Raw genomic sequence first — 27,257 nt, 5'->3', positions numbered from 1 at the left:
TTTTTTCTAAAAGCTGTTTTTACACTATTTAATTTGACATTTTTAAGACTTTAGAACTTGTATCCATTTTCATATCTGATTGACTTGTTCCTAAATTACTGTCTTGTTTGGGACACTCTGGTCTGAAGGTTTATCACACTCACAAGATTGAAGATGGTGGAAAATGACAAAACATCCAGACAGACTGTCAGAGTGTATTCCCTGTTTTCATGTAAAGTTTAAAAATATTTGAAAAGTAAATTTTAAAAATTATCAGTAATATAAGACAGTTAAAAGCCTTGTCTATTTTGAGAAACTAATTTCATGCACTATCAGTAAATATGCTCAAAATAGCTTATCTGATATTTGCATACCTATTGTAAAATATCTAGAAGAAACAATCATATTTTAGGACAAAAATTAGTAAGATAACCAACTGGTGGAACAATTGGAATTTCTGGACCTAGACAATAAATTGACTCCCTTGAGTATACTTTAGAGACACAATTACATCCATTTGCATTTATACATTCTAATGCATCTAGTGGAATTCAGTCACATTCTCTTGGTCTGTTTTGACCTGTGCCTGCACAGCACTGCTGCTTACCATTGGGAATATGGTATATCTTCCTTCAAAAAATATGCAGTGGTTTATTGCTATCATTTTTGATGTTTTTGATGTTTTTATAATATTTTCTTTTGTTTCAGTTTTCTCTAATTGGTGCTCCTGTAAAAACTTAGTGTAAAAATGTGCTTTAAATTGCCTATCTTAATTACTGAAAAATCTAACTAGAAAGCTCTCAGTATAGAACCAGAATTTCTACATTTTCTCTTGTTACCATCTAAAAATTTTGTTTTGCTTAATTTTTCTCAAAAAACAATGAACTAATATAGCTCACTGCACATCATTGGCGAGGAGCAGTGGATTTTGCATCAGACCTTGAAGAAAGTGCTTGTATCTGTTCAGAATATATCATCATTTGATGTTTTTATCACACTAAGGCAAACTGGAATAGAAGTGAAAGACTTCGGACGGAGTTGGAGAAGCGGGATTGCCTTTCATTCAGTCATTCATGCCATTCGACCTGAACTAGTGGACTTGGAGAGAGTGAAAGCCAGGTCTAACAGAGAAAATCTGGAGAATGCTTTCACTATTGCTGAAGCAGAACTGGGGATCCCAAGACTGCTAGATCCTGAAGGTAGGCTGAAGAGATACTGCCTTGTATCTCTTAACACAGCGGTCTTGTATATCTTACACTCAGAAATTACACATGACCTCCAAGATTCTATTAGCACCAGAAAACAGAAGAAAAGCAGGAAGAAATAGTGTCTTCTTGCACCAATTTTCTCTGTGTAAATATTAATCACCATATTCAGTAACAAAATATAACTCCATTTCTCCAAACAGCACTTTAGCAATGGTGTATCAGCCAGGTGAACTGGACTTACTCAATATAGTTAAAAGTGAAATGAAAATTTTAGAAGTGTGTTTCTGGAGGTGGGGAGTGACATAATAAAATAATTATACAACTCCAAAGAATCTGGAAGAAATACAAGATTATTAATAATCTAAGGTTATATTTTAAATGTCAATCATTAGATACTTAGAAATGTTGGTACCCATCCAGTATCTTGATGTCAATCAGTAAACTGCACAAATGATTGACTAATTTTTGTCATTTCCCTTGTTTGGCATATTTTTGGTAAGGCTGTGAATGTAAAGACTTTCTGGATATGAGTTAACTCAAGTCTTCAAAAAGACAATGTTGATTGCTTTAATAAACTAGTGCATTGTTATGTTGAAATAAAAATATCAAAGTGAACTTTCCAAATGTCACAAATAATTTCTCATTTGGATCAGCACTTAAAGATATCTCTATTAATGAATGCATAAATGTAAATATACAGCATCCAGTGAAAGCAAATTACCCTCTACTACAACCCAGTCTTCCTGGCCTCTGGTAACCAATAATCTATTCTCTATCTTCATGAGATCCACTGCAAATTATTTTTGAAGATGCGATTTCAGAATGAACTTCCCTAGCTCTAAAGCAAAAGGATACACTTGCATTTTCTAGGGTAAGCTACAGGGATCTGCTTAGGCTTCCTCTGAGATGAAGGACCTCATGGGGACCCCTTGCAATTTTAGGACGCTGCTTTGGTACCCCACTTTTACTAGGATAACCAAAGGCTTTCTGCATGTGTGCATGCACACATATACACGTGAACACACAGACACAGTACCAAGAGGAAAACTGCACACATATTCTAGGCATCAACTTCAGAGGATATAACAGCTGAAATTTATCCTAGAGTGGGATGAAAGGAGAGAATAAATGATTTTTTCATATCCACTGGACTAGATCTTAATAATTGCTTTGTTCATCAGAAACTGAGGTTGCCCAAATACAAGACTATCCTAAATATAAACTGATCCCTTTTTTTTCTAATGAGAACTTCCCCTTCAAAAAGTTATTTAACCAACTTGAATGTATACATTTATGGATGCAGATTAAATAGATCAATAGTTATTATAGTAATTATTTTATGATTTACATATATATTTAACAATACACACTATGTTAAATCACCTACTAATTGTTGCTTTTCTTTTCACTTTCACATTTCCTGAAACTGTTTTACTCGTTCTTCACATGTATCTTCAAAGTCAGTGACCTTGTTATTCCTAAAATCACCTTAGAGTCATCTAACAGATTTCAGAATGCATTATCTGAAACACCTTTCAAATGGTGTGAGTTCCTAGAAATGTTATCTCTAATAAAAAATTCACAACGTATTAGGTTAGTTTTATACTTCATGGTGATTTGGTTTGGTTTTTGCTTTGAACATTGCCCTACTCATTTTACTGCCTTTAACATTGATTTTTTTTAAAATTGGAGTCCCACTCTGTCACCCAGGCTGGAGTGCAGTGGCACACTCATGGCCACGGCAGCCTCATCCTGCTGGGCTTAGGCCAGGAAGTCTGGGTTGTAGTAGAGGGTAATTTGCTTTCACTGGATGTTGTATATTAACATTTATGCATTCATTAATAGAGATATCTTTAAGTGCTGATCCAAATGAGAAATTATTTGTGACATTTGGAAAGTTCACTTTGATATTTTTATTTCAACATAACAATGCACTAGTTTATTAAAGCCATCATTGTCTTTTTGAAGACTTGAGTTAACTCATATCCAGAAAGTCTTTACATTCACAGCCTTGCCAAAAATATGCCAAACGAGGGAAATGGCAAAAATTAGTCAATCATTTGTGCAGTCTACTGATTGACACCAAGATACCAAATAAGAATTATATTATATGGTGTCTTATTTAGAATTTTTGGAGGATACATAGGTACATGCCACCATGCCAGGCTAATCTTTTGATTTATTGTAGAGACATAGTCTCACCAATTTGCCCAGGCTGGTCTTGAACCCCCAGGTTCAGGTGATCCTCTTGCCTCTACCTCCCAACATGCTGGGATTACATGTGTGAGCCACTGCACTCAGCTAAAATGGGTACTTTAAAGGCTTGTTTACAGCATTCTACACTTTTTATTTATGTATGCCTAACCTCATGTATACTTACTAAAGCTGTAAAAAGATCGTTATTCTACAAATTTTATTACACAAATATCAACGAGTTTCAAAACCACAATGTTTGAGATTTTCCTAGGTGGTATGTCCCTCAAAGAGAATTTGATTATGCAAAGTACCTTAATTTAGAGAGAATGCACCACAATGAAAAGACAGCCTAAGAAATTTCATATAAGGTACCTATCTCTCCTTTCTTCTAAAGCAAAACTTGTGAGGCAAGGTGGGGGCTTAGCTATATTTGGCCATATGTAGCATATGAGCTGTCACTCAGTATCATACCTATAAGCATTTTGGTACTACTCATTCATACTAATTCTAAAACTGACATATTACTTGTATTTTAGTAACTAGACAGAATTTATGAGCAACCATACAACATCTCAAATTTCTGATGAAATGATGTTGAGAGTATTTAAATGAGACCTATGCTTCTTATCTCTGTATACCTGTGTAGTACTAAAAGCCCTCTGATAAATTGTGTCATCTTTCCTCGTCACAGTTTCTACCATGTAACATTCAGACTAAATCGGTTTACTCTTTCTCCAAAAATTCTAAATAAGAATTTTATTTTCCTTCTACATTTAAGACAGGCTTTGGGGGTACAATAGCTAGATTTCAAAGTTTGTATTATTAAATCCAGTGACTACTAATTAATCTATTCACATTTGGTTTTGCTGTTCCCAGATGTTGATGTGGACAAACCTGACGAGAAGTCTATTATGACCTATGTGGCGCAATTTCTGAAACATTATCCTGACATCCACAGTACAGGCGCCGAAGGGCAAGAGAATGATGTAGGTATTTGTTTTTTTTCAAGTTCTGCTAGTGTGTACTCATGATAGTAACTCAGATTTGCAAAAAATTAAATTGGTATGTATTTTAATACAAGAGCAACTGAATAAAACATAGGTATCACCCATGGTGGGAGTGATTAGAAGAAAAGATTTCTCTGGTTTGTATGTTGGATTTCTCAGAGACAGCATTAATAATAATTTGTAGTAAAAAATGCAGGATATGTGATGCTGATGAATTAAAATTGAGAAAAGACAGCATTTGGGAAATCCACTTTAGTCATCTGAAGATTGAAGTAAATGTATAACCATCACATCGTTTGCACATCTAGATGTTACATCCTCTTGTTTGGCTTGATCTGATGAAATCTAATTTTGACTTTTGAAATTTATTATGTGTATTCATAGCAAACATATGGAAGTAAGGCACAATTTGTAAAAAGTTATAACTATTCACTACGACTGGGTTTGTCAGCCTTTTGATAATTTAAATAACATTAACATTTTTATGTTGCTTAAATGATATATGTTCATTATCATAAATTAAAGACAAATAGAGAAAAAAGGAAAATTATCTGGACTTGACCTTTTAGAGAGAACTTATCCTAGAAAACGAATTAATATGTTGGTGTTAGTTCCCAACATTTTTATATATGTATGGTTGACACATATAATATTTTAACCAAAAATAGTATCAAAATATCCATACAATTTTATAGTTTTCTTTTCCATTAATATTATAAAGAATTATGGAGATTACCATATATATGTATAATAATTTATCTAATCTTAATTGTGTATGGGGTTTTTTGCCATTATAAACAATGTTTATATGAACAATCTCTTTAGTAAAATGTTGTTCTAAGATTCTTTTTTAGAAGTGGAGTTCCTAGGCTAAAGGGCATACTGCATTTTAATATTTCTAAAAACATTTTTCAAATTCCCCTGCGGAAAATTTGTTCCATTTTACACTCCAGCCAGGACATCAGAGTGCCTGTCTTCCTGGTCTTTAACAACAATGGATATGACCTTCCTTTTAGTATTTTTACAGTAGTATTGTATTTTTTTATTTTTAATTTAAAAATTGTGGGGTACAGTTAAGGTTTAGGTTTACAAATATGTATCATTCAAGCACCCTTGTTGATAAAGGGTGTCTCCCCGTCCCCAGACAGATATTGACTACTGTTAGTCCCACCTCCCTTCCCCTCCCTACCCCCCCATAGTTTCCCAACACTGTCGGTCCTTTTCTTATAGTATTATGATAGATGTTAAAGGTCCACTATATTAGTATTGTATTTTTTAAAAAATTACCAAGAAGTGAATTCACATCTGAATTTAAATTAGTTATAAGGCAAATGGCATCAAGGAAAATAATAAATCAAATTTGTAAGATGTGTTAAAAACAGTCTGTCTATCTTCATTGCTCAGGTCTCAACTGAAGTTTTCAGAATGGGATTACAGTGACGAACAATAAGAAAAATTTAAATGTGTTTTCTAAATAGACTTAGAAACAGGTCTAAGGAAAGAAAAAGACTAGAGGGAGCTAAGAAAAGAAAAAGGCCAGAGGGAGCGTAACCCAAAGTTTTCAAGCAGGGAAAAGTATTTCAGCAATAATTAGAAATCAGCAACTTCATAAAAGACTTTAGCAAAACAAAGATAACTGTCATTTCCTGTGTCTTTTGGATTGTTAGTAGAAACATTTTAGCTTCTTAAACACTATAATTTTTTCTTCCTTGCCAGGATTCACACACAAATATTCACCACTAGAGTAACTTTTCTATAGTAATAAAGTAAATATCTCTAAGAAGCACCACAAATAGCTAAAGCAAAGATTCCATGCGCAAATGCCGCCATAGATTGATGCAAGTATTTTGGAGTCATTTGGGGCTTACTGAGTTTTAACAATATAATTGGACATGAATATTGCTGTGTGAATACTATAATCTGTCTATAAGAAAGCATATTAGGCTTATCTCATGTTGCACAGAGAAAATCCATCCAAATTTCCATTTGATTGCTATATCTGCAGTCCCTATATTATCCAGTTGAACTGATATCTGATCTGGCTTCTGAGTTGTTACTGTTTTCATTACTTTGATATTCATCATCTCTCCATATTAGTAAACATTGCAACTGAAAATGTATTTTTAAAAAGATGCTTTACTTAATGCTCATGGACAGAATTTAATGCAATAATCCTTAGAGATTTGAAACACACACACTCATGATATAAGCCTATTAATAGACTTTTCTAAAGAAGAATTATTAAGAAGTTACTTTAATCATCTAGAAAATACATTCTGATCATTTTTAAAAATTTTTTCTATTCCTGTTCTAAAAAGAGGATGCATATCTTTCTTCAGGCTTATCTTAAAAATTATCTTTGAGGAAACTATCTTAGAAGCTTTTCCTTTTAAGGTGGTATTTAGGCAATTTAGGGCATAAACATCTAAAACTGAATATTTGGAATAATTTTTTTAAATTTATTTTATGATGTATGGCTTATATTTGTTTAATGCAGTTAATAGTCACTTAATTCTGTCTAGTGAACCTTTAAGATTTTATAAACTATACAAATTAGGGGAACTAATACCATCACCTCAAAATACTCAGTATTTGTCTACTCAGCTCTTAGTAAATCTTTGAATTCATTTCTAAAAATCTTGGCATGGATATATCTATCGGGTTTTCATCTTTTTTTAATTTGATTTCTATCTTCTTCTTAAGATTTTTAAAAATTAAATGTTTTATGGATATCATTGTAACTGTCATTTTCTCACTGAAAACAGACATTGCTCTTTTTTATTCAGCCGATAAAACTGATAAAGGAACATTTTCCTTTAAGATATCCCTTGGAGCTGGGCTCGGTGGCTCAGCCTGTAATCCCGCACCTAGGGAGGCTGAGGTGAGTGGATTGCCTGAGCGCGCGGGTTCGAGACCCGCCTGGACAGCTTGGCGAGACCTCATCTCTACAATAAATTAAAAATCAGCCGGGCGTGGTAGCGCGCGCCTGTAATTCCGGCTACTCAGAAGACTGAGGCGGAAAAATCGCCGGAGCCCAGCAGGTCGAGGCTGCGGTGGCCGGGAGCCGCCACTGCACTCCAGTCTGGGTGACAGAGTGAGACTCCAGCTCAAAAAAAAAAGATATCCCTTGGTTAATTTAGTACTCAGTCATAAATAAAATGGGTCTATTGGTTTATCTCTCTCACCTATTAAAATTTCAGTTATTTTTTCTCCCATTCATTCTTCCATCACAACAAATATTACTGATTGCTCTCAGAAGCACAGCATGGTCTTAAATCTTGCAAGGACACAGAAACATGTGTGCTGCACATATTTACATAAAAAATCATGAGTCCATATACCTCTTTTGCACACAGCTTTCCTAAAATGTGTAAGGTTATTTCAAGACACAGTTACAAAATATATATATTACTGCATATAATTGTTTCAAATTAAAATAAAAATGCCATTTGCCAGATAATTATATTGTCTTGTTAAGGCTGAACATTTTTATATTTTCAAAAGTTTTGAAAACATCTTAAAGTAATTATAATCTTAAGATTATTGTCTATTTATCTCAGACAGACACCTCTCCATTGATTTTCTTCTTGTTTCCCAAATAATATTTGTCCCTGATTTATATGATGTTTCTATATATTATCTTTTCATATTGTTAGGATATACTTCCAGGTTTTTCATCTTTTGCAAATTCTATCCAAAATTTTAAGGTAAGAGATAATCTTGCATTAGTGACTCTTTTCAAAAATCCTACATTCTGTAGCTTGTTAGCCCTTCTTTTGCATGTCTTTGTCTTTACATAATCACTTTTTAATACCTTAATCATGTCAATTCATTTTCTTTTCTAAAAGTACAAATAACATACATATGTGTTATCAAATGTTAGTGACAATCTAAGACACTCCCATGAACTTGTCCACTAATCTTTAATTATAAATGACATCAATTAATTAAATTTAATAACACTTAATGACACTAATGTAAAGGATTTACAATAACTATGCTAAATACTTTCAAGTGTGTCATGGAAAATGAAAACTATGTTAAAGTTTTATGTCTAGATCTTAAAATGTTAAGCAAGAAATCATTGAAAAAGGTAAGTATTCAGTTAACTTGTTGATTTGTTTCCTCACTCTCTTCTGCTTATTATCAGGTTTCATGGTTTAGGAAGTTCATGACATATAGTAGATTCTCAAAAAATATTAGCAGAATGAGTAGCTAGGAATTTTTACCCATATTCAAGTTCTTGAGTGCTTGTTCTGTACTTAGTTTTTCCATCTTTCTTTATATTCCACCTAGTCCTGAGGTTAAGGATCTGTCAATACAATAGACTTTATGCCAACATTGGAATAGAAAAATCGGAAGTAACTAATTTCATGTCAATATACTATGTTTTATTTTATCTTTGATGAAGCATGAGTTTATGGGTATAAAAACATGGTACAAAAATATTTGTGCCTGTCTGTGTGTGTGAATTAAAAAGAGAATGAGAGAGGGAGAGAGAAGACAGAGAGAGAGAAAGGAAATTAACATAAAAGAAAAAAGTAAAGAGAATGCTGACAGTTTAGCCACTTGAACTTTAGGTGGTCTCCTATAAGCAAGTATGCCCCATGTCTTTTGAATGCATGTAAGAGTTAACAATTGAAGAAAGGTCACTAAACTAATAGGTCCTGGGATTCCGAATATTGTTTTGAACTTCATTTTTCTCTTAGAAAGGAGAATGTTGAGTGTATACATAGTGTATACATAGCTACATCCTTCTCACCTTATTGCACTTTACTTGACACTGCCACCACTAGAAAAGGTCATTTACTAAATAGACTCTAATAAAGTTATTTTAAGAGCATACCCTTTTTTTGTCTTAGATGACTTTTGGTAACAAACAGCTTGTCTTCAGGGCAACCTTTTGAAATGCAGCAGTTGATGAGAGGCCCATTCTCAGAGGCTCACAGTGGCATCCTAAGCTCACTCACTGTCATATGGGTCACTTATAGTGAACACACTGACCTCTGGCACCTTGGGGATAGATCAAAGGCATTTTTTTTTTTTCTGAGCTCATAAGAATGTGTCATCAGCATTTTTCTGGACATGAAAATCAACTGATAATTAACATGTGTCTTGCTTATGTTCACCTGTTATTCATAAGAGACATGCTGGGAAACGCTGTAATCTTGGAGTCTTGGACTCCAGGTCCATTTCCTTCTACTATTAGCTATGTTACCAATTTATCATTTATTTGACAATCATATATTGAGTGATACTAAATGCCAGATACTGCTAGGTGAATGGAAACAAAAAATGCATAGAGTTTGTACAGTTGTCCAGAATCCTTTTACTTGTGTGTTTTATTTTACTTTATTATGAGTTGGGTCTCACTCTGCTGCCCAGACTGGAGTGTAGTGGCACAATCAAGGCTCATCACAGCTTCAATCTCCTGGGCTCAAGTGACCTTTCCATCTCAGCCTCCAGAGTAGTTGGGACTACAGGCACACACCACCATGCTAAACCAATTTTTATAGAGACAATACCTCACTATGTTGCCCAGGCTGGTCTAGAACACCTGTGCTTAAGCAGTCCTCTTGCCTCAGCCTCCCAAAGTACTGGGATTACAAGCATGAGCCACTGCTCCCAGTCTGGAACCCTTTGCAGATGCCAAAATCCACAACACTCAAGTCTCTGATATAAAATGGGGGTTGTATTTTCATATAACCTACACATATCCTCCCATATACTTTATATCATCTCTAGATTACTTATAATGCCTAAGGCAATGTAAATGCTATGCTAATAATTGTTTTACTACTGTATTTTTAATTTTATTTTTATGGTTACATTGTTAAGGTTTGGGCAAATATTTTTAATCTTCTTATTATTGAATCTACAGATACAGAAAGTCAATTGTAAAATGGGAAAAAAGAGACAGTTAAGGGAATAAATACAATATAATGCATTTGGGTGAATATTAGAGCTCAGGTTTTTACAAGATTGTAGAGAAGCACCCTCAGTGTGTGATCCCTAGACCTGTAGCATCAGACTTACCTGGAAACTTGTTAGGAATACAAATTCTTAGGCTCTGCCGCAGATCGACTGAGCCAGAAAGTCTAGGGGTAGTGCCCAGCGATCTGTGTTTTCACAAGCCCTCCAAGTGATTCTTGTGTGCACTAAGTTTGACAACCACTGGCATAGAGGAGAAATTCCCCTCAATCAAACCTCTGGATCCAAAAAAGCTTCCTAGGGTCATGCCTGAGCTGCGCATTTAAGAAGTCATTATCCCAGGGAAGATGGGAAGAGAATTGTTTCTGCAGATGTCTGCCTTCACTAGACCAGAAAATACGATGAGGCAAAACTCATGAAAACTTTGTGTGCCAGTATTAGGTCTAGGTTTGTTATATAGATGAGCTCTCATTCTCAACAAAACCATGGAAAGGGTAGACAGTGATTTCTCAAATAGGTTAAAGGGGGGGGGAATGACATGCCAAGGTCACAGAGCTAATACGTGGCATATCCAGATAGGATTTAAGACCAGTTTGGCCTGCCTCAGTAGACAGCAGCCTTTCTGCTCTGACACATCGTCTATCAAGGGGGACAATCATTTTACCTGTGTCACAGAACTGTGAGCAGGAAGTGAAATGCTATAATTGAAGACTATTTGTAAGTGCCAAAAATTATGCTAAATATGTTTATGATTGCTTTGGCATTGTTATAACATACAAAATCTTGATGAAAAATTAGGATATTTTCACAAAATCCATGCAAGCATGGCCTCTGTTTGTATTTGTATGAAAATCCTAATTTTATTTTTCATTTCTGAGACGTGAGTGGTGGCCTGACTATATTCATCCAGCAAATAACTTGGTAACTCTCTCATAGGTGCCCTGTTGCCAGGGTACAGAAATACTGTATTGAATAAGATAAATGTGTTTTCTATCCACGCGGAGCTTGAAATGCTGAATATCATTTTAAAATAATGAAATAGGCAAGCCATTCAATGTTATTGTGACTGCAAGTCCTCAAATTTAGTCAAAATCAATCCCATTCAGAACAGTCCTCTGGGTTACCAACGGCCTTGAGTTAGGAAACCACCCATAGGGCTGTGTTTCCTCCCCAGCTATTGCTTTTTGTATTTGTGTTCTTAGGACATTCCTGGTTGAGCATATTTTCTTTGTTAAATTAGTGTTACTTGAGGGAGAAAAAAAGGAGGTAGATAATTTCAGTATTCAACAAGATAATTAAGATATTTTTCTCAAGTTATCTTTTGTTTCTTACTCTCCTAAAGGGGTGAGGGTTAAGAGAAAGAAAATTGTTTTAGAAACAATTGGGACTTACTAAATATTCAGACTCTTCTAAGATCAGTCAGGTATTAATCAGCAATTAAACAAATGCTCATTAACAAATAAAATTGTAACGTCTCCTGATTTCCAGAGAGAAGACTGGCTAATTTTGAAAGAACTGAAAGTGTGGATAGAACAATTTGAGAGAGATATGACAAGGGCACAAATGGCAGAATCAAATTTGCAGGATAAATATCAGGTAATATATGGGAAAGCTTTTTTGAACTTTCACAAATCTTTTCATGAGAAAGAATCATATATGTGATTTCATCTCTGTTTAATTTTTTAAACTGTATTAATGAGAAATGTCTCTAAGGAAATAATAGTCATTATCTTAAGTTTGCGTGTAATTTCTAATTGCATTTCTGTCTAAGTTGGTGGTTTTAAACTGAATTGTGTCTACACTATCTATGGAGTTCTGCATCTTCATTACTTTTTCAGAACTTAGTCTTGTGGATGACTCAGATCACAAACACGGAGTCATTGTTTTACAGAACTCACAGTCTAGTAAATACAACCTAACACAAAAATCCACCAAAACAAAAATAAAAAGACTTAAGTCAAATTGAAGGCCCGGCTCCCTGGCTCAACCTGTAATTCCAGCACTTTGGGAGGCTGAAGCAAGTGGGTTACCTGAGCCCATATGTTCGAGACCAGCCTGGGCAACTTGGCAAGATTTCGTCTCTACAATAAATAAAAAAAAAATTAGCCGGGTGTGGTAGCACGCACCTGTAGTTCTGGCTACTTGAAAGACTGATGCAGAAGGATCGCAGGAGTCCAACAGGTCAACTTTGGGGTGGCCATGAGTGTGCCATTACACTCCAGCTTAGGCGATGGAGTGAGACTCCAATTCAAAAAAAAAATTGAAAATGACTATAAAATAAGCTGAATATAATAAAGGATTGCAAAATGCATATTTGGAAGGGATCCATTGAAGAAATCAGTGTCTGCTGTAACCTGTGTTGTTCAGCACTGTTGCATGCAAGTCGACGTCAGAGTCGGTGGTGTCTTTCCCTGGTCCCATTACACTGCTATTCATTACATTTCTGCTTTCAATTTCCACTTCTAAGACACAAAGTCTTATAACAGGTTTTTCTCATTAAGAAGTTGTGATTTATTCTATGGAGCATTGTAATTTCCCACTTATTTAAAATATCACTTCATTTTAGTGGCAAAAGTATAGTATATTCTATATTCTATTCTATTCTATGCTATATTTCAATCATTCATGTTACAAAAAAGGATAAAATGATGTGAGAGATTCAACATGACAGACAATTAAAAGGTTTGCCTATAGCATTAGTGTGTGATTTTATATTGTGTCTAATATAAAATTTGTATATGTTAATATGTATTGATAATTAAAAATGAATATATAAATATATTATATATAACGTATTTCTATTTATAATATATTAATATATTTATGCCTGAATTTAGATGAGTGAGGCTATCAATATTATGTTTGCTGAATTTGGCAAAGCAATAAATTTGTGCTTGTTATGCATGTATTCTTTTGCATTGAAACTAAGTGTAATTTTTTTCCCCCAAAATACAATTTTCTGGGATGAGCTCCATTAGAAAATGATTATGCCAGCAAATTGAGAACAGATATACAAGAACAGAATGAATATACTGATTTAGTTGGTTGATGAATTTAGTTTTAGCATAAATTATCAACAAAATAACATCCAAGTTATAAAGTTACCTGTGGTACAGATGCTATTTTATAGGTGAGAAACAAAGGATTGGAAAGTATAAAACAAAAACATTTCTTTTAAGCCAAAGATGATCACTCATGTCTTAAAAAAATAGTATTAGTGACAATTGAAACTCTGAATAAAAGGAAAATTTTCTTTCATCTTTGTATTATGTAATCAGCATTTTCTGTCTATTTCAACCTATCAATAAATTCTATAGTTTCCAGTTTTTTCACCAATAAAATTTTGGAGAATAAAGTTAGAAATTGTTTTTACGTTTTGGTATTTTAAAAATTCCAGTAAGTTAGCAGGCATGGAAGAGCCAGCTTATAAAATTCTTATTCACTATCTCCCCCCAGTGTTCTTCATGTGAATTTACATGTTTGCTTATAATTTTGAAATTCTTTTAGATGTGTTATGTGTATATTCCGTAGGACCATTTTCCTGTTCTGTAATATAATTATGCAATTTAATTATATTTTCAATTCATATTTGGACTTGGAATGATATTTTAAGATGGGTTAATATAATATAAAATGTAACATTTTAAAGTTCTATATAACATAAACTACTATGGTACTAAAACTACTTTTTATGTTAGTGTGAAGCTTCTGGTTAAATCTTCATATTATAAATGCATTATAACCATACTATAATATACTTAATATCTTAATGCCTTAAAAATAAAGCAAAGGCCGAGCTCGGTGGCTCAGCCTGTAATCCCGTGCCTTTGGGAGGCTGAGGTGAGTGGATTGCCTGAGCCCACGGGTTCAAGACCCGCTTGGGCAGCGAGGCCTCATCTCTACAATAAAATCAAAAAAATCAGCCGGGCATGGTAGTGCACGCCTGTAGTTCCGGCTACTTAGAAGGCTGAGGCGGAAGGATCGCTGGGGCCCAGCAGACGAGGCTGCAGTGGCCTGGAGCGGCCACTGTACTCCAGTCTGGACAAACAAATGAGACTCCCAACTAAAAAAAAAATAAAAATAAAATAAATTTTAAAAAAATAATAAAGCAAAGAATTATTTTGTAAATGAGGTCTGCTAAAGTAAACCTCTTGATACAGGCTTACTTAAACACAGATTTAGGTATCTTTAACTTAGCACTATTTTAATATGTGTAATTTCTATTTATAAATTATTTCATACTTTGAAGTAAAGCAAGTCTCTTGACAATTAGCCTAGATTTGTACTCCTGTTTACTATTATTTCCTGACAAACTACATTGGTATGTAAATTACTGAAGTAGAAATAAGAAATTCTAGGCTTTAGTCCTACCTCTACTGCTTGTCCTTGCCATATCACTTTGATATATCACATTCTTCTTCAGAAGAATGATGTGTGTCTATGTTGCATGGTTATGGAGAGAGCCTGAAAGGATAATGTATAGAAAGCACTCATCATAGGGTCAAGTTCATAGTCAGGGCAGCTACTATGAGTAAACTGACTGTCATTATTATCATCCACAACATACATTGATTCCAATCCAAATGTAAAAGATTGTTATTTAGGAAATGTGCTTTCCTTTGCTTTCGCTGTTTTTGATTCCTTGCCATATTGTTGCTATTTTTCCTCTTTCAGTCATTTAAGCACTTCAGAGTTCAATATGAAATGAAAAGGAAACAGATTGAACATTTAATACAGCCATTACATAGAGATGGTAAATTGTCACTTGACCAAGCATTGGTAAAACAATCCTGGGATAGAGTGTCCTCCAGGGTAAGTTCCTCTATGATTAATTTCATTAGGGCTTATGTAATTTATTCAAGAATGTTTTTTGTCATCTTTTTCCATACAGTGATGTTGCATCAGGTCCTACTGCTTCTGAGATTGGAAAGGCTTAACAGTGGGAGAATCTTTGCCCTCTTACCAACTTTTCCCATAAGATAGTGAAACTACTTGGTTTAACAACTATTATCCTGCCCTGCCTGCCCTACATGTGATATTTGCCATTGCCTAGATGATAGGCTGAAATCCTGAGAGATTATCTGGATTGCTTCTCATCTTAAGCAATTTAATTCTGAGTTGTTTAGAGGAGGCAACTTTTGTCTTGTAGAAGATTCCCAGCAATGGAGTCCCAACACTTCTCGCTCTCTGAAACCATGTTTCATCCACAAACAGTTAATAATCTTTCTGTATTGACATACAACTGTATATTCTTTAATTCAAGCATCTCTTCTTATCTGGTCCTTCATGAATCTGAAGGAAAACCACTCATTATCTTTCATATTGATGTTCTTCATGATTATAGACCAAGATTTCAAACCCTGGAACTCTTCGATCACTAATAGGAATATTTGTCTTGAATTTACCATGTGTTCTTTATTTTTATAATCTCATTTTTTTCTATCAACTTTATGAAAGGATAGGTTAGTTCTTAAGCACTTTCAACTCATCTCACCTGGCATTCCAGTAAGCTAGGAAATGGTGCTTAAGCGTTAGGTAAAATAGAAGAAATGGAGAGAAGGTGAGAAAATTGTAGGACCATAGAAAGAATCCTGAAAACTCATTTTTGTCCAGAGCTGTCAAGATAACCCAAATATCTTGGGGCTTGTTATGATCATGCAGGAGGTTTTAATGGGATTCTCATGCTGATAACCAGAGTATTCATCTGCAGATAAATAACTACTGCATCTTTCAAGCATGTCAACAAATTAGGACCCTTCCCTTACAGCAAATGCCATACTGAAAATCAGTGGGTGCTTTATGCTATTTCCATAAGAAGAAAGTTGCTTAAGCTTACAATATTCTTCTATGTTTAAGATGCTTTTTAAGTTCTCACAGAATTTTCATATAACTGCAATTTTCTCATTTGCAAAGTATCAAACTAGAATAGATATTGCCATTTACTAAATTACCTGAAATCATCGACTTGAAGCCTTATGTATGATTTAAAATTATTTGAGCAGTTTTTATAAGTTGTCTTCTGTATTAGAGATATTTTATTTTTCTGCTTTTTTTAAAATTTCAGCTCTTTGATTGGCATATACAGCTTGATAAATCTCTTCCTGCACCACTGGGCACCATAGGTGCCTGGCTCTACCGGGCAGAGGTAGCCCTGAGAGAGGAAATAGCCATTCAGCAAGTCCATGAGGAAACTGCCAACACAATACAACGGAAACTTGAGCAACATAAGGTAAAAATCCTGGCTGGAAAACTTTGTAGCATAGCAAGTCCTCGTGTGGTCTGGAGAGGTGACCTCGTCAGAACGTGTACTGGCATGGACCCCCAAATATCCATCCTACGTGAGTCAGATATGTGGCACCTTCCTAGAGTTCTCTGATTTGCATGTTCCCTTCTTATACTTGTTGATGACCATTCCAATGGGTTGATTTCTTGAGATACTTTCTACACCCAGATAAGTTCACAGATAGTTTGCGTTTACATAATGATGTATCTGGTCATTGGTTTCAGACCACATCCCTTCTTTCATTCTCAAAGGAAGGCAGGTGAAACTTCCTCTGTCCTGCTGCCGTGGGATGAGGGTGGAAGAGGTGATGATGGCTTTAAGAAGTGGTGAGTTAGGCTTTGACAGCATCTAAGTCATTTGGGACTGTTTTGACTTAATGTATGGTCAGTTGTATATAGCATAATTTCCAATATACTTTTCCTTTGAGTTTTGTGACAGTACAGGACTAACTAAAATTGCTATTTTTTCATGAAAGTCACTCAAACAGAATCCTACATTTGGTGCAATTGAATTTGTGGACTCCCTTTGTTGTGCCATAGTGGGGTTTTATTGTATGAGGAAAACAGACTTCTATTCCTGACAACATATGGACAATTTATAGCTCATACATATTTTCTTCCAAATTATTGTTATCATTATGCTTTTTTAATTACCCACCAAAAATAGACTGTTCTATATACTAGACCAGATCATAAAACAAATTCATGACAGATTTTGGTTTGTGCCTCTCTAGAACCTTGCTTTTGGAGATAAAGATGCAAAGACACAGAGGTGTCACACCATTGCAGAGCCGGGCTCTTTCAGATCCGCCGACTCAACCCCAGACAAGCTTATCAAACCAGAAGGGTACAGCAAGATATCACAGTCTAGACCAGGCATGTCCAACCAGCGGCCCATAGGCTGCATGTGGCTCAGGATAGCTAGTAATGCGGCCCCACAAAAGTTTTTAACATCATGTGTTTTTTAGTTAGTGTTTGTTTTCTTCATGATCCCTTGCATGGTTCCATTTATGATGTTCGCAATCATGCCTTATTCATGACATTGCTTTTTGGCAGCACATACATTTATGAGCAGCTGTTTTCAATTATGAATCACACAAAGAGCAAAAATTGAGCAAATATTTCTGACAAACACCTTGAGAACTCACTCAGAATTGTGACCACTTCCATTAAACCAGACATTGATAGATTAATTTTACAAAAACAAGGTCAAATTTCCCCCTAGTTTTATATTCCCATTTTTTAAGCTTTATAATAAAAAATATTTTAGAAATATGAGAAGTCTTTTATGCATATACACTAACTATATTACATAATTTATGTGCAGCCCAAAGCAATTCCTTTTTACTAGACACAACCCAGGGAAGCCAAAAGGTTAATCAATGCAGCCCAAGGAGCCTGATATCTCTCAGTCCCTTTCTTCCCCGCCACCACACACACACACAAAGTCCCTGTCATCTGGCTTCTCAGATGCGAGCATGACCTTGGGGACTTCTCCATCTGTTCAGATAGACACATAAAAACTGAGTCTGCTGGTTTATACCTTAGTGCTCTGAAGCAGAGGTTGCTGTAAGGGAACCAGAGTTCAGGTCTCATATGAGATCAAGTCACAAATATTTTTCTAGGCTTGAGGGAGGTTAACTTAAGACTTCTCAGAATCAGAGACACCTGAGCCATGTCCACTTTGAGACTCCCAGTATATTGAAAATAGGAAAAAGTGCCAGACATGGTGGCTCATGCCTGTAAACCCAGCACTTTGTGAGGTGGAGGTGAGAGGATTGCCTGAGCCCAGGGGTTCGAGACCAGCCTGGGCAACTTAGCAAGACCTCATCTCTACAATAAATCAAAAAATTAGGAACTACAGGTGGTGCATGCCTGTAGTTACAACTACTTGGAAGGCTAAGGCAGAAGGATCACCTGAGCCCAGCAGGTCAAGGCTGTGGTGGCCATGAGAGTGCCACTGCACTCTAGCCTGGGCGACACAGTAAGACTCTGACTCAAAATCTATATAAAATAAAATAAAATAAAAGCTACAAATAGGAAAAAGTGCTGGAATACGGTTATACAAATAATCTCTATTTAATAAATTAGCAAATAAGCATATATCACATTCAATAGTTTTTTTTCAAAACTTAGCTATTGAAACTACTTCAACTGTTGTAAATATTCGATATAAAAGATATCAGCTTAGAATTTTAAATATGATGAAGAACAAATAGCAATTTTGCTTTAAATGCATTAATTTAATGAATATTCACTTGGGGCCTACTATGTGCTTGTTTCCAGCACTTGAAAAAGAGATGACGATAACTGACAGTGTCCAGGCATTTGTGGTGCCTCCAGTCTGGAACTTTGAGAAACATCTATGTGTTTGTTGTTTATATAATAGATTTAAGTCTAATTCAAATGTTCCACTTTAGAGAAAATGTCCTGCAATGTGACTTGCTATTTACTAGATAATTATAAGATTTCACAGATATATTAATTCAGGGCACACTATAGGTAGCATCAGCTCCTGACGAGGAATGAAATTTATGTTGGACGATGTACATGCTGTTTGTATGTTTCCATGGCTCTAAGATTCATGTCCCTTCATAAGCCCTTCTAGCTCCCTTGAGAAAGAGAGAGAGAGAGACAGAGAGAGATTCAGAGAGAGAGAGAGACACCCTATGCCTACCACCAAGAGTACAGATGGAACAATCTCTCTGCCAAAGTGTGGCAAACAAGTCATAAAAACCAGAAATGAAATGGATCAGGGAGAGATAGAGGGACAGAAGTAGGAGAAAATGGTTATTTGATATTAAAGATACAGAAAGGACTAAAGATTAAACCAGGGAATGCAGTTAGAAGACAACAGGGAAAAAAAACAGAAGTAGATAGGGACTAGAGTCAGGTTCAAGATGAATCTTAGAATGATGTTTTTATTGAGGCAGAACCTTTTACTAGGCCTGGTCACAGATACTTAAAGTAACAGTAGCAAAGTAATTAAATTGTCCATTATGTGATCAATTATCATTTACTCAAAATATGTATTTGGTGTTTACAATAAGCTAAGCTTTGAGGGGAAAAAGTTTGAATCGTTAAAATGACTGAAAATTTTAGGTAAACTCAATGGCACAAAATGAGTCCATCATTTTTTTTGTTTGTTTGAGTTAGAGTCTCACTCTGTCGCTCAGGCTGAAGTGCAGTGGCATGCTCACGGCAACCCCAGTGTGGGTCTGCTGGGCTCTAGCGATCCTTCTGCCTCAGCTTTCCAAGTAGCCTTCCAAGTAGTAGACACACACTACCATGCCCGGCTAATTTTTTGATTCACTGAAAAGACAAGGTCTTGCCAAGTTGCCCGGGCTGGTCTCAAACCCGCGGGCTCAGGAAATCCACTCGCTTCAGCCTTCCAAAGTGCTGGGACTACAGGCTGAGCCACCAAGCCTGGCTTAGTCCATCAATTTGATATAAATATTCTAGGTTGGTATATTGGGCTCAGTTGGAAATACAATAAATTAGGAAGAGTGCAATTTAGGACTTATTGATGCATAACCAAGAATGTCTAAAAACCCATTCCAGTCTAAAAAGTAATTCTGATTCTTCTCAAGAAAATTTAAACATATTGTCAAAATTAGAATGCTTGGTTTTTTGCATTCTTCACACTGTTAAAAACAACAACAACATAATTTTCATCACTTAATACATAGGTGGTGTCTGTAAATTAAATTCAGATAATTTTTAAAATGTATATTTGGGACTGGACCCGGTGGTTCACACCATTAATCCCAGCACTCTGGGAGGCCAAGGCGGGAGGACTACTTGAGTTCAGTTCAAGATCGAGCTAGGCAACACAGTGACACTTTGCCTCTACAAAAAAAATTTTTTTTAAAAATTAGCTGGGTGTGGTGGCAGGTGCCTGTAGTCCCAGCTATTCAGGAGGCTGAGGCTGAAGAATCACCTGAGTCCAGGAGGTCAAGGCTTCAGTGAGCTGTGATCATGCTACTGCATTCTAGTCTAGGCGACAGAGTGAGACCCCCAACTTAAAAAAAAGGATAAATAAATTATTTTTAAATGTATATTCCAAAGAATTTACTTTGTGTATGCCAATGGTTTTGTTTTACTAGATTTTTAATTAACTTACATGTATATTGGAACATATTCATTCTGCAAAGTAAAGTAAAACTGTATTATCTTTCCTACTTTTCTGTTAGCCTAAGGCTCAGTTATCTAGAAAGATAACAGTAACCACATCTAGTTGTTATGGAAGATTTAGCCATGTTTAAGTTTTAATTATTTGATTCTACTGAACACTCGGCATGAGGGATATGAGACAGGTAGTGTTATACTCTCTTGCAGGTGGTGAACTATAGACAGAGGGAGGTTGAATGACTTGTTCAATATCACATAACTGACAATCCAGGTTGTCTTAAGCACTAAGCTTAAAGTGCCCACAAAGATATTTAATATAGTATTTGTGGATTAATTATCCTTGATTTCTTTATTATTTGTGGTATTGCTTTGGCAAAGTAAGACTTCAGTCTTAAGGAATTATGAGAGTAACCATTAGACTATGACATCTACTACCCATCCTTACTGTAGATTACCAAACCTACTGAGGTCGCATTCCCTCCTATCTTGAAGATTTTGTTTCCTGGATGACAATGTACGCATAATTCTTAATAACTTCAGTAGCTCATAAATGATCCTTCCAGTATCCTAACTCTCAGTTTCTTGACCTCTCCTTCCCCTGGGATCCTGCCCTATACCCTACCCTAGCCACTTACTCCATTGTTATAGCCTAAAATTCTCACCGCCAGTGACAGTAACCCCTCCATAGTCTCTTTGTCAAGCACCCCACTCTCTAATTAAACAAGTCTTCACCTCTTCTGTGCCCTGCACTTTATTGGCCTGACCCTTTTCTCTGCATCCCATCCTCTTTGTTTCCCTTTGTGCTCAGCTCAAATGCAACTCAGTCATGAAAAGTCCCCCACTTGTATACACCCTCACTTGCCTTGTCCACATCTCTTTGTCTCACTAGCCTGGTAAAGACACAATGACGGGTAAAGGGAACTCTACCTAGTACATGCCCACACACATGCAGCTCACGGAGCTGGAGAAAAGCACACTGCCAGGCATGATGACTAACCCAAGTGGGCCCTCAGTGCAGACTGGCGATCAGAAGGCATTTCCAACTCCATTCCCTCTCCATTTCTGGGACAACTATTTCATACCTAGTCTCAAACCTTCCACACCTCCTCCCCACATTCACTCTTAGCTGATGACATTGCTTCCTTTTTCTTTCAGAAAATAGAAGCAGTCAGAAAAGAATTTCCACAAGCTCCCACGACCACATCAACCCACCTACTTGCATCTGTGCCCGAATACTCGTTCTTCACTTCTGTTACTATGGATGAGCCATCTGCGCTCTGAGCGAGGCCAACCCCTCCACGTGTATATTAGACGCCATCCTTCCTCCTCTCTCCAAAAGACAGTTCCTGTCATTCTTCCCTTACCTCTATTTTTCTCTTCAGTTTTTCCCATCTACTTACAAATACGCTGCTATTACTCTTATCTTTTTAAATTTTATTTTTTTTTAATTTTATTTTAAAGATGTGGGGTACAATTCAGGGTTAGGTATACAAATGGTAATTGTACAGGTGAAGCTTGAGCGTAACTTTGTCCCCAAGTCACCTGGTTTGAGATCAGGTACCTTTATTGATGAAGTGTGTCCCCTCCCCCATTCCACCGCTCCCTCCCCTGGCAGTTTCCTACTACTGCCAATCTCTTTCTTATAGTATTATGATAATTGTGCAGGGTCTGCTTATGAGTGAGAACATGTGGTGCTCAGTTCTTTGTTACTCTTATCTTTAAAAGTCTCTTTCTTATGACCTGTGGGTTTCGGGTTTTGTACAGGAATTGGATGCCAGTTCCGATTTCCGTGAGAGTATTTCATTCCTTTTCTAAGGTTCTTATTGTTTGAGGTTTTACATTTAGGTCTCTGATCCATTTGGAGTTAACCTTTGTGCATGGGATTAACAGTAGCAAATATCTGTCTGGGGATGGGAAAACACCTCTTATCAACAGGGTGCCTGAATGAAACGTAATTATACACCTAACCGTTAACTGTACCCCACAAAACCATAATAAAAAATATTGATTAATAAAAAAATAAAAATAAAAATAAAAAGTGGGTCATAAATTATGAAAAAAAGTCTCTTTCTTAGCTTTACTTGCTCTTCCAACTACTGTACAATTTTCCTCTTTCCTTTTACAGCAATGTTTATTGAAATACTTGGCTAAGTTATCTTTCTTGTTTCAAAATTCTCTTCTCTTGTTCTTTTAAAAATGCATTCCAATTCAGCTTTTCACTTGACACCTGACCATGCCAAGCTTACCAGGGTTTTCCTTGTTCTTCACCCAGTGGCCAGTTCTCAATCATCTTACCTCACCTATTCAGAAGCATTTTATGTCATTATTCCTTCGCCCTGGAAAGACTTCTTTCATTTGGTTTCATAGTCTTCTTCTCACTTCTTGGCTATACCTTTGTAATCATTCCTAGTCTTTCAGAATATTTGTTGAGCGCTCTCAATGTGCAAAGTCGTGTTCTAGACGTTTGTGATACACCTGTCAGCAAAACAAAGATCCTAGCCCTTAGATAACTTGCTTTCGAGTGGAAGAGGAGGCAGATAGAAACAGTAAACACAATAAATAATTTATGTTAGAAGGTAAAATGACAGGGAGACTATAGTTGCTTTGCAATTTTAAATTTGTAGTGTCAACAAACAGGCAAGCACATTCCCAACTCAAGACCTTTGCCTCGACATCCCCCTGGAAAGTTCTCATGGCCTGAAACGTCCTTCTATTGATCTTTCCATTATGTCTTTCCTCGTCTCCTTAGAGTCTTTACTAAAAGATCACCTCCTAGTCACCTCTTTCCTAGCCATTTCTTCTGAAATTACAACTTCCCCCAAACTCCCTCTTCCTCTTTCCTATTTGATTTTTCTCTTTGACATTTCTCTTAATCTCTACTGTTATCTGATTTAATCATTTATCTTATTTATTGCTTAATTCCCTGCACTGTAATTCACCTCTGTTAGAGTGAGGGTTGTTGTTTTTTTTCACTGTTGTATCCTCACATTCAGGCTCTCAAAATTTTAACTGGGTCAATATTACCAATTTATAGTTTCTAAAAAATGTGTTAACTTGACTAAGTCTTCAAAATGATTGGCATAAAATAGTTCAAAAATATTCTTTTGTATATTTTGTGATCTTTTCTGTGCCTGTAGTTAAGCTTCTATATTTTTCCCAGTATTGTTTCTTTATACCTTCTCACTTTTCTTAATTCCACTTTGGCATTGTTGAGTTGCTTTGCAAGATTCTAACCTTTTCCTTCCATTCATTTTCTTCCTGTGTATGTATGTATGTATGTATGTATGTATGTATGTATCTATCTATCTATCTATCTATCTATCTATCTATCTGTCTGTCTATCTATGTTAAAGTTGTAGAGTGTATATGAGGATTTGCTAAGTAAATAAATTGCATGCAGGTGATGTTTGGACTTCTAGCAGGTCCTCTCACTCCCCCAATAGTAGACCTGGTACCCAGTGTGTTGCTATTTGCTCCTTATCTTTTTTTCTCCCTCCCTCCATCCTTTAGCAGTGTCCAGCATCTGTTGTTCCCACTTTTGTGTTCATGTGACCAGTAATCAGGGTTCACTTAGGAGTGAGAATATACAGTATTCAGTTATTTTTTCTGTGATAATTCACTTAGTATGATGGTCTTCAGCTGCATCCATGTTGCTGCAAAGGACATGCTCTTGTTCTTCTTTATGGCTGTGTAATATTCCATCATGTATATGTACCACATTTTCTTTATCCAGTGTACTTTCTATGAGCATCTGGGGTGGTTCCACGTTTTTGCTATTGTAAATAGTGCTGCAATGAGCATACATATCTGGGTGTCTTTTTGGTAGAGCAATTTATGTTCCTCTGGGTGTATTCCCAGAAATGGAATTGTTGGTTCTTATGGAAGTTCAATTTTTGTTCTTTGAGAAAATCCCACATTGTTTTCCACAAAAGTTGAACTAGCTTACATTCCCACAATGTAGAAATGTTTGCTTTTCTCCACAGCCACACCAACAATTGTTGGTTTTTTTTCCTTTTTAATGATAGCCATCCTGAGCTGTATGAGGTGATATCTCATTATAGTTTTGATTTGCATGATTAGTGAGGCTGAACATGTTTTCATATGTTCGTTGGTTGAATGTCTTTGAGAAGTGTATGTTCATGCCCACTTTTTAATTTTTTTTTCTGTCAATTCATTTGAGTTCCTTGTGATCCTAGATGTTAGGCCTTTGCCATGTGTAGAACTTGCAAATATTTTTTCCCTCATTTCTTGGTTTGTCTCTTTACTCTCCTAATGATTTATTTTTCTGTGCTTTTTTTTTTTTTTTTTTTTTTTAGTTTAATAAGGTTCCACTTGTCAGCCTTAGCTTTTGGTGCGTTTGCTTTTGAGGATTTGGCCATGAGCTAACTGCCTACTCTGATGTCCAGGGTAGGGTGTTCCCTAAGTTTTCTTCTAAGATCCTTTTAGTTTGAGACTTTCCATTTAAGTCCTTGATCCATTTTAAGTTAGTTTTTGTATATGGTGAAAGATAAGGGTCCGGTTTCATTCTTCTGCATGTGGCTAGCCAGTTTTTCCAGTACCATTTGCTAAATATGGTTTTCTTCCCCCAATGTTTGTTTTTGTCAGCTTTATCGGAGATAAGTTGGTTGAAGGTCAATTGTTTTATTTCTGTGTTTTCTGTCCTGTTCCATTGGTCTGTGTGTCTATTGCTGTACCAATACCATGATGTCTTGGTCACTATAACTTTGTAATAAAGTTTAAAGTCTGGAAGTGTGATGTCTCCAGCTTGGTTCCTTTTGCTGAGGATGGCTTTATCTATTCAAGCTCTCTTTTGCTCCATATGAATTTCTGTATTATCTTTTCTAGGTCTGTAAAAAATAATGTTGGCAATTTGATAGGAATTGCATTGAATCTGTAGATTTCCTTGGTTAGAATGAACATCTTGACAATATATTCATTCTTCCCATTCATGAGCATGAGATGTTTTCCATTTGTTTGTGTCGTCCTTGATTTTGTTGAGCAGTGTTCTGTAGTTCTCATTGTAAGGTGTTTCACCTCTTTGGTTAGGTGGATACTGAGATATTAGGGGCCTTTTGTGGCTATTGTGAATGGGATTGTGTTTTTTATTTAATTTTCTGTCTGGTTATTATTGGTGTATAGAAATTCAAGCCAGACTCGGTGGCTCAGCCTGCAGTCCCAGCGCTTTGGGAGGCTGAGGTGAGTGGATTGCCTGAGTCTGCAGGATGGAGACCCACCTGGGCAAACTTGGTGAGACCTCATCTCTACAATAAATAAAAAATTAGCTGGGCATGGTAACGCATGCCTGTAGTTCCAGCTACTTGGAAGGCTGAGGCGGAAGGATCGCCGGAGCCAGCAGGTCGAGGCTGCAGTGACCAGGAGCGGCCACTGCACTCCAGTCTGGGTGACAAAGTGAGACTCCAACTCAAAAAAAAAGAAATTCAACTGTTCTGCTCATTGATTTTGTATCCCAAGACTTTACTGAAGTTGTTTATCAGTGCAAAGAGATTTTTGACAAACTCTCTAGGGTTTTCTAGGTATAGAATTATATCATCTGCAAAGAGGGATAACTTAACTTCCTTGATTCCTTTTGGTTACCTCTGATTTCTTTCTCCTCCCTGATTGCTCTGGCTAAGACTTATTCATTCACTTCCCCCCGCCCCCCGCCAGAGAAATGACAGTGTTTTCACAGTGTGGCTACTGTGTGAGAATAGACTAGGTTAGGGATAGAGGCTGGAAGCCAGGGTACCATTTAAATAACCCAGATTGACTGGCTTGAACCAGGGCAGTAGCTATAGAGATGGTAAGAAATGGTCAGGCTCTGAATATATTTTGCGGGGACAGCTAACAGGATTTTCAGCATTAGACATTGATTGTGAAAGAAGAGTCGTCATAAATGATTCTATGATTTCAGGGCTGTGCAACTGATAAAAAACAAGAGTTTCTATCAGTTAACAATGGAAGACGTGAAGTGGGTTTGGGAGGGATGATCAGGAGTTCAATTTGGGGCATGACAAGTCTTTTTCTTATCCAAGAAGGCTTGTAAAGTAGGCAGTAGGAGATAAGATACAGGAGTGTAGGAGAAAAGCACAGGTTGGAGATGAAAATTCAGACTCTTTGGCATATAAAGTCATAAATTAAAGCTCTGAGAGTGTCGAAATTAAATAAGGAACTATAAACAGAGAAGAGGAAATGGCAATATAAAGAGATCTAAAAGCAAAAGATGAACTAGCAAAATTCTGAAAAGGAGCAACCAGTGAGGTAGGAGGAAATTCTGCTACCATGTTGTCTCAGAAGCCACAGGAAGTAAATGTATGAAAGACATGGTATTTTTTTTTTTTTTTAATCAGTATTTTTTATTATGATGTTGTGGGGTACAGTTAATGGTTAGGTATACAATTACATTTCATTCAGGCACCCTGTTGATAAGAGGTGTTTCCCCCTCCCCCAACAGATATTTGCTACTGTTAATCCCATCTCCCTCCCCCCCCCATAGTTTCCCAGTACCATCAGTCATTTTCTTATA

The 27,257-nt window shown here is 36.2% G+C and overlaps 1 protein-coding gene across 1 annotated transcript in view; it reads left to right on the top strand.

Moving 5' to 3' along the window:
• SYNE1 (spectrin repeat containing nuclear envelope protein 1) overlaps positions 1-27,257 on the top strand; it is a 391,665-nt gene that overhangs the window by 3,295 nt on the left and 361,113 nt on the right. Inside the window, exons 3-8 of the mRNA XM_021716025.1 lie at positions 982-1,178; positions 4,260-4,369; positions 8,047-8,097; positions 11,810-11,917; positions 14,996-15,133; positions 16,386-16,550. Coding sequence (XP_021571700.1) covers positions 982-1,178; positions 4,260-4,369; positions 8,047-8,097; positions 11,810-11,917; positions 14,996-15,133; positions 16,386-16,550 — 769 coding nt within the window. The remainder of the gene's footprint in view (positions 1-981; positions 1,179-4,259; positions 4,370-8,046; positions 8,098-11,809; positions 11,918-14,995; positions 15,134-16,385; positions 16,551-27,257) is intronic.

This window comes from Carlito syrichta, unplaced genomic scaffold, assembly GCF_000164805.1.
Source record: "Carlito syrichta isolate Samal-C Ts95f unplaced genomic scaffold, Tarsius_syrichta-2.0.1 Scaffold308114, whole genome shotgun sequence".
Lineage (NCBI taxonomy): Eukaryota > Metazoa > Chordata > Mammalia > Primates > Tarsiidae > Carlito > Carlito syrichta.
This window is presented reverse-complemented; position numbering and strand designations above follow the sequence as displayed.